This window comes from Microcaecilia unicolor, chromosome 4 (genome assembly GCF_901765095.1).
Source record: "Microcaecilia unicolor chromosome 4, aMicUni1.1, whole genome shotgun sequence".
Lineage (NCBI taxonomy): Eukaryota > Metazoa > Chordata > Amphibia > Gymnophiona > Siphonopidae > Microcaecilia > Microcaecilia unicolor.
In genome coordinates this window covers 270,063,213-270,077,792 of record NC_044034.1, presented here as the reverse complement: position 1 = coordinate 270,077,792, position 14,580 = coordinate 270,063,213, and the positions used below count along the sequence as shown (strand labels likewise).

Here is a 14,580-nt window from a genome sequence, read left to right as displayed (position 1 = left end):
GGTGATAATGCCACTGTTGCTACCAAAGTAGCTGCAGTGGCTAAGTCTGAGTCCGAGGTGTCCAATAAAGCAGAAACATGTAAAGAATTTTGCTGTTGTTGATCTGATACTTTCTTCGGTAAATAATAAGCTTGAGTAAAGGAAGGAAATTTATCTTCTGAAATTCCCAATATTTCTTTCAAATAACGTTTCAGCATTTCCAATGGCCTCACCAAAGTGACCCTTGGGAAGTTAATAAATCGAACATTATTATTCCATAAGTAATTTTCAAAAATTTCAGATTTGTTCCTTAAATTAGATAAATCCTTAATCATTGAAGTCTGTATATTTTCTATGTTTGAGATATTCTTTTCAACTTGTTCCACTTGTTCTGTTATATATTTGACTTCAGTCTCAGTTTTATCCACTCAATATAGGAAACTTTCTGTGTAAGAGTAGTAAATTGTGCTAGAAAAGTCTTACCTAATTGAGAAATTAATACCCATAGAGAGTCTAAGGTTACCTCTTCAGGCTTCTTACTGAGGAATATGGGTAAAATTACCAATGTTGAATCAGCTATCCTCTCATGCTGAGAAGCACTTTGATCCCCTGCTTCAAACCCAGCAGGCATGGTCTCTTGGGAGGGTACTCCTTGTCCTTCTCCTCCTGCCTCACCCTGTTGTGATAGAGCCTCACTCGATCCAGAGCCTTGCCTACTTTCTAGCGGCGGCCCCGTCAATTTCAGAAGGGGAGAGCTTGAGCCTTGTGGTTGCGAGGGAGGAGCTCTGTAGTCAGGGCTCAGCGTCATCTCAAGCCCAGAGGACGCCGAAAGTTCCTCTCTCAAGCCAGCGTCTTCTATGGGACCGCTCCCGACTTCTCCTCCAGCCCCCAGAGTCCTCACATGTCAATTCATTGGACCAACAATTGGGGATGCTGGCAGCGGGGGGCTTGGACCGCTGCTCTACCCCGTCGTTTTGCCATAATTATAGAAGTAAGAAGGAGGACTACTGCTGCTTCTCAGGTAGATGCGGCCATCTTGAATCCCTACCACTAGGACGTACAATCAAGATTCTAGTGAAAATTCTAACCTAGATCAGAGACTAGGAAGTAGCTTGCAATAGACTTTATATAAGACATTTATATAATCTCACTGAGTCAGAATACAGCCCTGACTCTGTGCCTTTGATTGCCACTACTGAATGGTACTTTTTGGCCTTGTACATTGATGGTTTTGGATCTGGAATATGAAGTATATGTTACTGTATATTTTACTTTTCTTTTGGTTAGGGGGATGGGGAGTTGGGGGATTTGATGTTATTTTCCTTTGTTATATGAAAACTATAACATTAATAAAGATTCCAAATCTAAAAAAAGTTATCTCGCGGCTAGCATACACAGATTTCAGAGTTACTACAGAACACCTGAGCACACTGTGCTGTATGCAGCTTAGTAGAAGGTCAAATATGTTTATTGCGTTCTATGATGTAACTTTGTCCCCAGTTCTTTTAGCAACTTAAGGGTGGGCAGTTTTCAAAAAGTCCTTTCCTTTTGCATGATTCTGTGTGTGTGTATATATAACTATATCTAAACATGTACGCATGACACACATGAATGTATGTACAAATATTTCTCTGAGAGCAAGTGGGATGATCTCGCCAGGTGTGTGACATCTGATGGAGTCCAGGATGGAGAACGTAATCAAAGCTCAAACTTTCTAGAGCAGTCTGTTGATCATGTGCAGGATTACCTCAACTCCAGTTTTTATACGGAGCCCACCAAACTTAATTTTTTCTCGTCATGGTTTCTTAACTGAGTAGTGATTAAAATTCAGATATCATTCTGGATCACCTCAGCTTAGTGATTGAACTTTATGGTAATCCCTTACTATTTAGAATGTTTAAAAAAAATTATTATCTTTTTTTATACAACTTAAGAGAAATACAATATAATATACTTTACCAAAAATCATACCATTCTTGACAATAAACTGTTAAGTGTCATCCAAAATTTTTGTGGTATTTTTGTCATTTTAGAAAAGCAAAATACCCAAATAAACCCCCAACAAACTTTGGAATAGGCTCCTAGATAATGGTCCTTCTTGGTGATCCAACAATCAAAAAGAAATAGGACACATACCCAACCCATCCTACCTCCCACACTCATTATTTAGAATGTACTTAAAGTTTCCTTAATTTTTGTGTGTTTGTGACCTAAAGGGTACATTGGGTGAAAATGTTTACTACTGAGTTTGAGTTCAGGTCAGCTATTTTTCTTCCGATATCCCAGAAGCAGAAGACCCACACTGGTGTTAAGGGTCTATGTGGCAGGACAGTGTTACACATAGATACTTATGATTTGTGCCTGTCATGTCGGGCCAAACACAGTACCCCTAATTGATGGCTGTGGTCTTTGTGGTGGTCAAGAGTGTATGGAGAACCTCTTCCTCTGTCTGTTTTAGTTAGATCTGCATTGGTGGCTTCAACCCCCAAGGACTCTGAAGCTGCGCTTGACATTGGCAATAAATTGACTATGGGGAAACATTAGTCCCCTTTGAGACTTAACATCGATAAAGGCCACTGGGACAGGCCGCCATCAAAGTTTTATCTGATGCATGCAAAGGATTCCACAGCACTGATATCGAGCAGAAGAAAGAAAGCAACAGCATCTGTCCTTTTTGGTGCATGATTCTTTGAAGATCAGGGTGTCTGCCATACTACTTTCCAGACATTACAACAGAGAGGACTTTGCATCAATCTCCAAGGGAGCAACCAATATACCTCAAGTGAACTAGGTGTCCTTTCTTCTTCTTTCCTAGATCGTAGGCATCAGCAGTTTTTGATGAGTTGTTGGATAGGACAGTCCAGAAGATACTGAACCTCTTTCTGGCATGGATCGCTGATATTTGTATTCTTTGTGTAACTGTTTACACTCTTGAAAATGTGCCGGAGATCTTGTCTTCCTCCAGGTTCTCTCTGCTCTTCGATGTTGCCTTTTTAATAAGCAGTGGTTGATGGTACCCAAGGCTTCTTTTGGGAGGACCTAGGACGAACATAGTATTTTGGGGCAATAGAATCAATAACCTTGGAAAGTGTAGAAAGCCAGAGATCAGTCTGTTCATTTAAGGATTTTGATGGAAGAGATAAGCACAGTAAAACCACACATGCAGGCAGGTATATAAAACAGAACCTAACAACTAACAGTAGCAGTTTTTAAAGAAAGAGTCTGCCGGTAGTTCCGGCTGATGTTGCTTACATGACTTACGACTGAGAAAGGTAGGCAAGCTGAAGCTCTTCACGGAGCATCTCACAGTAAGCCAAAAAGTTGAATAGAGTACTTCTGTCTTGGCTGTTTGTGCCTACTGACAATTTATGGGTGTTTGCTTCAGATCTAACATGCAGTGTATAGGAAAACTTTACTAATAGGCCCTGCAAGAGTGACAGTCTTTTTGGCAAGAAAGGCTATGGAAGCAGTGGATCAGGTCAAAGACCACTGTTTGACACTTCAGAAGCCGTTTCTGACATTATTCATCTAGGAGATACTCAGATGGGGCATTTAAGAGAAATTTATACCCCCCCCCCCCCTCCTTCATCCTCTTCATCTTCTCAGCACCAACAAGGACCTCAGCAGACAGCCCAAAAACCACAGCCAGCACCTCAACAAAAACCAGCACGGGTTTTGACTAGTTCTAGGCAAACATAGCTAGTTTTCTTCTAGAGGGGAAGCTAAAGTTTTACATAAATCATTGGCCCAGTATATCCCCAGTCACTTGGATTCTCAGTATAATATGCAAAATGAATACAGACTGTGTTTATTAGAAACACCACCAGATTGCCCACCGAAAAAATATCATGGTCACTCTCAGCATCGGGCTTTATTTTTTAAAGGAGCTCTTCTTTCTGTCGGATACTACTGTGGTCAAATCCATTTCACCAAGGAAAAGAGGGCAAACATTTTATTCCAAGTATTTGCTGACACAAAGAAAATGGGGGTGGGGGGGATTCTGTCCCATCCTAGACCTAAGGGCCTTCAACAATTTAATCCAAAACATTTGGTCTAAAATTTTGACACTGGTGTCAAGCGCTTTAAGAGAGCATGGTCCGCTTTATTTGAACAAATGTTTGTCATATGTCTCAGCTCAAGCTTAGCATGTGAAACACTTAGACTCAACATTTGGCTAGTATTTATGCCATTACCTTCTGTTTTTCTAACCACCAAGTATACACTTTAGCAATATACATCTGTCTGGACCTCAGTTTACTTCAGTAAGCCATATGAAACAATTTAAGCACCTATCTAACAGAGGTTATGCTGTTAATGTCCAAGTCCTCTGTTCAGTTTGATGGAAGTTGAATTTCAACTGGTTGCAGGTGCAAAATATGTCTCTCTGAGCGCAGCTTTGAATAATTGAAACTGTCAAAGATCACTTCCTCTGTAGTGGTCTGTGTTGCCACAAAACCAAGCAAGACCTTTTTTTGTCTTTTCTCCTCTGTCTCATTTCACAGATACACAGAAGGTATTTGTTGAGAATATCTGCTGCTGTTATCTCTTCAATACCCACCATGTCATCCATTTTCAACAGAGGTTCACACCTTCTCCAATGTGTGAATTTGGTATAGAGGGCAGTCAGTTGATGTGTGAAAAAGAAGCCTTCAGTGCTGTGGTTTCTATTTTATGACACACACATCATATCCTTTAGTCACAAGTTGGCATACATACATAAACAGGGTGAGTTTACCACCTGTCATGAATTTGTGATTGAAATGGCAGTAATTGCTGAGTTCTCCACTGCAGACTCTGCATCCTTTCCCATCCACATTCCATGCATAAAATTACATCTTTATGCTGCTCATTGATGTCTATGACCTGAACTTCCAGAGGAGTGTAAATATTTTTGATTCTTCTATTGGAAGTTTTTCTGTCAGAATTGGTTGGGTAGTCCTGCCCTCTGGTAATATGATTTAGTCATGTCCAAAATATCCTACTTCTTTTTGTCTTGGATATGATGAATCTACATCTTGAGAACAACCTGGAATCTTCTTGCACAAGGTGGCATCTTCACAATCAGTCTTTTCTTCTGGACCTGAAAATGTTCATCACAGATCTGGTTCCATTCAAATCACTTTGTTTGCCCGTGTCTTGAAATATATGTGAGGCCTGGAACATTTCTTGGGATCCTGTTTTCCTTACCTTCACTGGCTTTCCTCACTTCCCAGTTCATATTCCTGACTTGAATATGGCCAGTTTTTGAAAGGAGTCACTGTTTCCGTTGCCCTTATCTATCATGTTCAGAGACTTTGTTCTAAGTATGCAGTAGCTCTAGAGCTACTGTGAGGCCACCAATCTTTGCACTAGGAACAATTACTTATTGTAAGACTTTGCTGATCACATACTTGCAGCAACAGGGAAACAACCTATCTCTTCTGCTGCCCTAGAAGCATTTGCTGCTGCATAATACTAAACCTGCATGCCCCAGTTTAGAATCTGTCCTGTGGCATGGCTTTGAGATTTAGAATTGCACACAAACTCTGTAGAGCCCTCTTTGTTTTTTGTTTTCCAGGTGGTGGTCTTAAAAAAAAAAAGTACCTGCTGCAACCAAAAACCAGGTTGTTTGGCTAGCATTCTGTTTTTTCTGCCCCCCCCCCCCCCTTTTTTTTAAGGCATCCTGTAGCTAGGAGTTCTCACTTTTGAGGATAATGGCACTTTTTTTGTCCTTGGAGAAAGCAAAGCTGCTTACCTGTAATGAGTGTTCTCCCTCAGCCCTCACAAACCCACCTGTATCTTATAGGCATTGGCTTCTTCTAATAATAGCTTTATACAGAATCAAAGTGGAACCTTCTGATTACACTGATGAAGAAAATACCACACATGCTCAACAGACCGCTTTACAAAGGTTTTTGCATTTCTCTTCCTGGGCTCTGTGGATGTCATGTGCTTGTGAGAACTGATATCCTGCTGTCTTTTGAGAACATTTGTTACAGGTAATCGACTTTGTTCTATACTAGTCAGACATACTGATGATTTTTAGGGCTAAATGCTAGGTATTTTTAAGTTATATTGTGTGAGCATTTTTTGAAATTAACATTGGAAGTTGATCTAAAAGAAGAGTGTTGTTAAGCAGTGCTTTTTTTGTGCCTGTATGCGCCGGTACAGTGTACTGGCACCTTTTTTGTGAGGTCCGGCCCGCTTCCCTCCCTCCCTCCCTCCATTGGCTCCCCCCACCCCCCCCCGCCCTCCCTCAGCTCCCCGACTTTCCTTGAAATCTTTAATTTACCCGAAGTCACGGTGAACCCGCAGTAAAAACAGCTGGCTGGCAGGCAGGCAGGCTTGCCTCCTAGTCGCTTTCCTTCCCGTTCAGCGTGTCCCGCTTTCCTCTGATGTAATTTACTTTCCGCAAGGGCGGGACATGCTGAGAGGGAAGGGAAGTGATGAGGAGGCGAGCCTGCCTGCTGTTTTTACTGCCAGTTCGCCATGACTTCGGGTAAATTAAAGATTTCAAGGAAAGTCGGGGAGCGGGGGGGGGGGGGCGGGGGTTTGAATGAATCGCTGGCCATGAGGGGGACAGAGGGCAGGGGAGAGAGGAGAATTGCTAGACATGGAGGGGAGGGCAAGAGAGAAAGGAGAATCGCTGGACGTGGATTTGAGGGGAAAGTAGGGAAGAGAGAATTGCTGGACATGGATAGGAGGGAAGGGCAGGGGAGCAAGGAGAATTGCTGGACATGAATGGGAGGGGAGGGCAGGGGAGAGAGGAGAATCTCTGGATATGGATGGCAGGGGAGGACAGGAGGCAGAGGAGAATCGCTGGACATGGATGAGAGGAGAGGTCAGGGGAGAGAGATTCACTGGACATGGATGAGAGGGGAGGGCAGGGGGAGAGGAGACATTCTGGACATGGATGGGAGGGGAGGGCAGGGAAGAGAGAATTGCTGGACATAGATGGTAGGGGAGGGCAGGGGAGAGAGGAGAATTGCCAGACATGGATGGGAGGGGAGGGCAGGGGAGAGAGGCGAATTGCTGGACATGGGGAGGGCAGGGGAGAGAGGAGAATTGCTGGACATGGATGGCAGGGGAGGACAGGGGGCAGAGGAGAATTGCTGGACATGGGGAGGGCAGGGGAGAGAGGAGAATTGCTGGACATGGATGGCAGGGGAGGACAGGGGGCAGAGGAGAATCGCTGCACATGGATGGAAGGAGAGGGCAGGGGAGAGAGGAGAATAGTTGGACATGGATGAGAGGGGAGGGAAGGGGAGAGGGAAGAGAGGAGTAGCACTCTAGAAATGTTAAGTAGTAGTAGTAGTAGAATCGCTGGACATGGATGGCAGGGGAGGACAGGGGATAGAGGAGAATCACTGGACATGGGAGGGGAGGGCAGGGGAGCGAGGAGACATGCTGGACATGGATGGAGGGGAGGGAAGACTGGAAAGAGATGCACATGGATGGGAGGGGAGGGCAGGGGAGAGAGGAGACATGCTGGAAGTGGATGGAGAGGTGAGCAGGAGATAGAGGAGAATTGCTGGACATGGATGGATGGAGGAGTTGGCGGTGAGAGAGGAGAAATGCTGGACTTGGATGGAGGAGAGGGGAGAGAGAATTATTGCTTTATATGGATATAGGGGAGGGAAGAGAGAGGAGAAATGCTGGGCATGGATGGAGGGAAGGAGATAGGAGAAGTGCTGGACATGGAGGGGAGGAAAGAAAAAAAGAAGAAGATGCACATGGATGGAGATGAGGGAAAGGGAAGAGAGGAGAAAATCTGCACATGGATGGAGAAAATAGGCAAAAGCTGGATCCACATTATACCTCCTCCAGTCAATTCCACGGAGGAGGACCCAGCTTTTACTTAGGGATGTAGGGCAAGAAATGAAGAAGGAGGAAAGTAAAGAAATATATGGAAAGGAAGCCCTGGAAATGGAGTTAAGAGAACAGATAGCAGCAGAATCAGAGACTGGGACCAATATGGATAGAAAAACAGTCACCAGACGACAAAGGTAGAAAAATCATTTTATTTTCATTTTAGTGTTTGAAATATGTCCAATTTGAGAATTTACATCTGCTGTTTTATTTTGCACTGGGTATACTGGAGCTGTAACAGCTTACAGAAATTATTTATAATGAAAAAAATCACGTTATTTTTTTCTCCTATACTAGTATAATATTTTCAGTGATGTCTGTTTATATGTGCCATGGCTGGTATAAGGGGTGTGGCTAATATGGGGGTGGCTATAATAGGGGTGGAGTCATATGCGGTGACCCCACCCATAATGAGTACTGACACCTTTTTTTCTACAAAAAAAGCACTGTTGTTAAGTATACATACATAATTCTTCGATCATTTTGTTTTAAACTGGACATGCTCTCCCATAAAATTCCTATGGCTTGATAAGAGACCCATTATATTCAAAATTGCTTATCTGAATAACAAGTGCTGCTGATGGTGCCATCCCTATATTTTCAGCAGCAGTATCCAGATAATGCTGCTGAAAATCATTGCTCTGGCACTATCCAGATAACACCATGGGAGTCTCCGGGCCAAGGGGGAAATTAATCTGGATAACAGCGATATTAACATATGGATGATCAGAAACAAACGCCAGCGCTAGAGGCTGTTAGCGCCATACTAGCGCCTGCGTTTGCTACCGCCCCATGATCAAGAGTCCCCGAGCGCGTGAAACAACACGCTCACAGGGTCTGAATGCAACTAGCATGCAAATGCATGGAAAACAGGGCTCTTAGCGCAAATATCATGCAAATGCATTCTAAACCTATTCATCCCCAATGATCACCAACCAGTGTGCCAAAGATTGGGTTGCTGGCCATGGCAAACCATATGCCAGCGCCGAGCTGGCGTTAGGGTTTGCAGACCATTGGGGAGGAATGGTGAACCCTGTCCAGCATGCATTTGCATGCTAGCAGGCCCCCATTCTCCCCAACGAAGCAACCACCCCCCCAGGAACCGACGACCTCCCCCCCCCCCCCAGCAACAGGGAGGGCTGGCGATCCAGTGGGTCTCCAACCCCCCCCCCCCAACTCCCGTCAGCATTTCTAAAAAGTCCCTGGTGGCCCAGTGGGCAACCGACCCCCCACCCCAACAACAGGGGGCCCCCCGACACCCCCTCTGACACAGTTCAGGGAGGGCTGGAGATCCACTGGGTGTCCAGCCCCTCCTAAACCCCAAGCATTAGCAAGGGGTTCCTGGTGGTCCAGTGTCAATCCCCCTACCCCCTCGGAGCGGGGTAGTTGGGGTCTGGTGGTCCCATGGACCTCCAGCCCCTGTGTTTGACAGGTCTGGGCTTTTGACAGCCCAGACCTGTCAAACAAGTGTGAGAGGATTGTGCTGAGCGCATGCTCAGGCACAATTCTCCCACACTTCAACCCAAGATCAGAGATAATTGCGTGCTTAAATTTGTATGTCATTATCTCTGATCATAGATCTAAGAACGCCCTGGGCTGTTCCAGCGCTGTTTTTAGAACGCTGTTTGGAACTGCGCATGACTTTTGATCATCTGACCATTAGTACTGTTATTCAAATAGCTATACAGACAACTTAGACAGAAAAATTGCTGTCCTAAATTGTCTGGATAATTATCCAGATAATGGTGGCAGTCTGTGTCATAGCCAGATATTCAGTGCCGAGAGCCAGCTATCGACCAGCGCTGAATATCTGGGAATATATTCAGCATCACTAGTTACCTTTGTTGAATGTAATAGTTTGATTTGTTTGATTGTAATAGTTCATCACATGAAAGAAATAAAGATTGACACAGTATGATTTGGTATATCTGTTTGACTATTATATTTTTTTCTTGCACTTTTATCCAAGCTTCCATCCCATCCTGTCACACCGTCCAGTAAACATTCAGACTGCAAACCAATGCCACTTACTCCAGCCTACCACACACTTCCACATCTTTCACATCATGGGACTCCACACAGCACAATCAACTGGGCGCCTCTGGAACCTCCTAAAGTATCCAAACCCTGGAGTCTGAGCTGTCTACGACCTGCACCTCCACTACGACCATCAGCAGCACTCTGCTACAAGGAGGTGAGATAATGGGATACTGGAATATTATGAGACAATTAATTAAACTTTTTGAGTTATATGTGGAGTGCTACTAGTTTTGATTTAATGTTGAGATATTCTTCAATTCCTATAGAAGTTCACATTTCCTCTCACGTATTTTGTATGAACCCTTAACCTCCCATCGTTACATAGATAAGTCAATTTTGAATAAAATGTATAGGGAATAAGTTGAAATTGTCTTTTCTAGAGTTATTCATATATACAGTGGCACTGTAGTATAGTGAGTATTGCTTGAATATACATATATAGCTAGCCGCAAATCTTTATGTAGAAGTTATATGTAGAGGCATTGAATATTGATACTTCTAATAAGGTAGAAGCATTTATTGGCACTATTCCCCAGATTCTATATAGTGCGCCTAGAGATCTGCACCGAAATCAGCGCAGGTTCTATAGCAATGCATGTAACTTAACAAGCTAATAAGCACTGATAATGGCACTTAAGAAGCAATAATGAGCAGGAATTGGCATTGATTTGAATTTACGCGCACAACTTGCTAGGCGTATTCTGTAATGAACTTATAATGTGTGCAGGCAAAAAGGGGCGTGGTTATGGGCGTTTCATGGGTATTCCGAAGTTTATGCATGTAGTTATACACTATGGTCCAGTGCGCCTAAGTCTATGTGCGGGGATTTATGCCATATTTTCGTTAGTGTAAACGGATGCAAGTAGTTGTAGGCGCTAAGATATCAACTAAGCTTATTCTATAATCGGCGCCTAAATATGCTTAGTTGGCACTGATTTCAGCACAGTTTTTTTTAGGTGCCATATATAGAATCTCCCTCTGTATAGCTTATGCGTTGGGCTTGAAAGCTACATATTTATATCTGTTTTTTGTTTTTATGCATCCAGGCCCACTGCTATAGGAACTGAATATTGGCATCTATACATATCATTGGCATTTCTCTGGAATGACCTAATCATGCCCCATTGCTGTTCATATACTGCCATAGGCTCAATGTTACTGGACTGCACTAAATTGCATTGCTGTAGACCACAATGTAATTTTGTAATTTATCCTGATGAAACCTGGGGCTCTGTTTACTAAGCCGTGCTGTAGGTGTGCACACTTCTTAGCACGTGCTAAAGCTAGCGACACCCATAGGAATATAATGGGTGTCTCTATCATTAGCACTTGGTTAAAAATGTGGGTGCCTACAGCTAGGCTTAGTAAACAGGGCCTCTGGTTTGAAATAAACAGTTTTAGTTTTCAGCATATCCACATTGACTATGCATATATATATATATATATATATATATATATATATATGTGTGTGTGTGTGTGTGTGTGTGTGTGTGTGTGTGTGTGTGTGTGTGTGCGTGTGCGTGTGTGCGCGTGTGCGTGCGCATATGCATATCTCATGCTTAGTTATTGTGGGGTATCAGGCGAATTCCCACCCACCAATTCACACCTAGTACAATTCCTCCTGAGACAGTTCCCACCAAGGACCCCTCCCCCCAACTCATTTCCCACCCTTCCCTGCCTTTTTTTTTTTTTTTTTACCGACCATAGCTTCTTTCTTGTATCGGGTCCCATAAGTCCTGGTGCTGCTTTCTTTTTTTTTTTTTTAACGGCATCTGGAGCATAGAGGTTAGAGCAGCATATGGATGTACACAGAAGACGTATAATATTGTAAGAACTTTTCATAGGTGGAGTAGTAATTTGTTAAATCATAATCTGTCATTTTGAGGGGCTGGATTAGGTTGAAACCTAGTTTGGGGTGGGGTGTGGGGGGCATTGCCACCCCACATGAACTGCAGTTTGTATTTATCTATTTATTTACTTATTTATGACATTTAGATCCCGGATTAAACATGTATTAGATTGAAACCTAGTTGTTGTTTTTTTGGGGGGAAGGGCATAGGTAGAGTAGTAATTTGTTATAAATTGTAATCAGTGTGTCATTTTGAGGGGCTGAATTAGGTTGAAACCTAGTTTGGGGGGTGTGGGATGATTTCCCTCCCCCCCCCCCCCCCCCCACACGAACTGCAGTTTGTATTTATCTATTTATTTACTTATTTATGACATTTAGATCCTACATATCTGGAAGGAGAAAGGGTTGTATAAAAGATGATGCTGGGGGGTGGGGGTTTGAGGGGGTACTGACCCCCCCCCCTAATGATCTGGAAGAGAAAAGGGAGGGAGATTACTTGTCCTAGTGTGTTTAGTGTTTTTTGGATTATGGGCGGGAATTGTCCTCCTAGGTTCAGTGGGCATTGTCCAGATGGGAATTGGTGGGTGGGAACTAGAACCCATTGTGGAAATCTGGAAAAACCAGACTGGCTGAAGGGTATGTGAGAATAGGGTTGAAGACCATTTGTTGTAATTGGAATATCTATCTATCTATCTATCTATCTATCTATCTATCTATCTATCTATCTATCTATCTATCTATCTATCTATCTATCTATCTATCTATCTATCTATCTATCTATCTATCTATCTATCTAATAATAGGGCCCCTTTTACCAAGCTGTGAGAAAAAGGGGCCTATGCTGGCATCGGCGTGTCTTTTTCACGTATGCTGATGCCCCCTTCTACCTCAGCGGGTAAAAGGGAAGTCTCTCTTTCTTGCAGGAAATGGCCATGCAGCAAGTAAAGCACTTGCCGTGTGGCCATTTCAAGGGTGGGGTGCCCTTACCCCCAAGCTAACCCGGCAGTAACTGGTCAGTTTATCGTCAGGTACACTCTGGCACTATCTTTTTGTAGCACTGGATATGACAGTGTGATAGGGGTGGGAAGTACTGCCGGACTGCTGCAGTAGCCTGGCGGTACTTCCTGTTTAGCGAGCAGTAAGCCCGCGATGGGCCCTTAATGCTTTACAAACTGACTGGCATTCTAAAGTGTTGTAGATCTTCCAAAATTACATATAAAATTATCAAGTGCTTGGAGGCCAGTGTCCTTGGGGCAAAATCATCTTCAGCTTTTAACATGCATCATAGAAAATCACCAGCAGCACTGATCATGGGTGTCATGGGTTTTTTTTATTGCTATAGCATTTTGACAGTCTTCAAAGGCTTACTATTTTAAATTTATATTTTGAAACCTGTCTTCACCTTCTGTGGGCTTTGTCCTGTTCATTCATTTTTTTTTTCACTTTCTTCTGCATTTTTTAGAGGATGTCTTGTATTCTGAAGGTAAGGAGGTAGACAATTTTGTATTACTATGAAATAGCATGTCCCTGCTGTAGGGCAGAATTGCTCTGTCTTTGTTGCTGTTTTCCTTTGCTAAAGGTAACCCAACCCCTTACAAAGAATGCCATGCTTTTCCTACCAAGATAAAAGGGAAATATTAATCCAACTGAAGCAAAAACTGGGAAGAGGCGATTTATTTTTAGACACAGCTCCCATGACTGGCAAAACCATCAAACATAACATCCACTAACAATGCCTTCTGTGGTGGCTACGTTCTGAGGCTTCAGTTAACAACTAATGGTTAATAGGCTACAGTCCTTATTATGATTTTGAAAGTCGGAAGTTTTTACTGTTTTTTTTTTGTTTTTTTTGTTAACACAGGATCTTAGCAAGAGCCCGAAAACAATGAAAAAATTGCTTCCGAAACGCAGACCTGAACGGAAACCATCAGATGAAGAATTTGCACTGAGGAAAAGTATGTTTTTGGATTACTCTTAAGTATAAACAGAAATGAAATGGAAATGACTTGATTCTTAAAGCAGCACACACAGGAACATGTGTGGTACTTTTCTACTTCTGGCGCTATCTTTGAAATGTTTATATGCTTGCTTATCTAGAATGAATGGCATTGTTACTTACTTGCCTTGTCCCATTTGGTCCTCATAGTTAATATCTGTATTAATCTTAGCTAAAACTGTATTCTTTGCAGGTTCTGGGAGCTTTTCTTGCATCATGTTAAAAAGTATGATGATGTACACAGCTGGTATCACAGGATTATATCTTGTGGAAAAAAAGATGATGATTTTACAAACTGGATTTTAGATGGCTTTTGTAATGAGTATATTTTAATGCTTTGGTATTACTTCAGAGCTCTTGCTTCGAATACTCTGAGGCCAGTATTCAGAATAAATTATGATACTGATATTTAAATGATTTAACCAGGCAGGAGAGGTTCTTGCCTAGTTAAATCAAAATGACCAGCCCTAGTGCAGATATTCAGATTGTGCCACTGAATATCTGCTCTGACTGCCATGTCACTGTATCTAGTTAATGCTGAGGCAGACCTGGGAGTTATCCAGGAACTGCAGATGTTCAGTCCTAATTATGTTTAGGTATGGCACTTATCGGCCTTACCCGGATAACTTCTGGATGCCTCAAACAGTACGTTTGGGTATCGCACTTAATATTGGCCTTACTCGGATAACTTCAATGCTGGTGTCCAGATAGTTGTTGACACTGAATTTCTGTGTCTAATTTAGCCAGCATTTAAACAAACGTTAAATATCAGGCCCTATGATGGAGATCCTATATATGGCGCCTAGATTTGCGTGCCGAAATCCAGGTGCATTCTAAAACTACATAACTTAATTGGCTCAACAAAGTA

The 14,580-nt window shown here is 42.8% G+C and overlaps 1 protein-coding gene across 4 annotated transcripts in view; it reads left to right on the top strand.

The window, feature by feature from the left end:
- The window catches only part of ARHGEF7 (Rho guanine nucleotide exchange factor 7), a 443,279-nt gene that overhangs the window by 325,223 nt on the left and 103,476 nt on the right, over positions 1–14,580 (top strand). For 3 of the 4 annotated variants that reach the window (XM_030201535.1, XM_030201537.1, XM_030201538.1), the window contains 3 exons: positions 9,797–10,021; positions 13,179–13,199; positions 13,578–13,671. In XM_030201535.1, coding sequence (XP_030057395.1) covers positions 9,797–10,021; positions 13,179–13,199; positions 13,578–13,671 — 340 coding nt within the window. The remainder of the gene's footprint in view (positions 1–9,796; positions 10,022–13,178; positions 13,200–13,577; positions 13,672–14,580) is intronic. The other variant, XM_030201536.1, reaches the window with a different exon arrangement.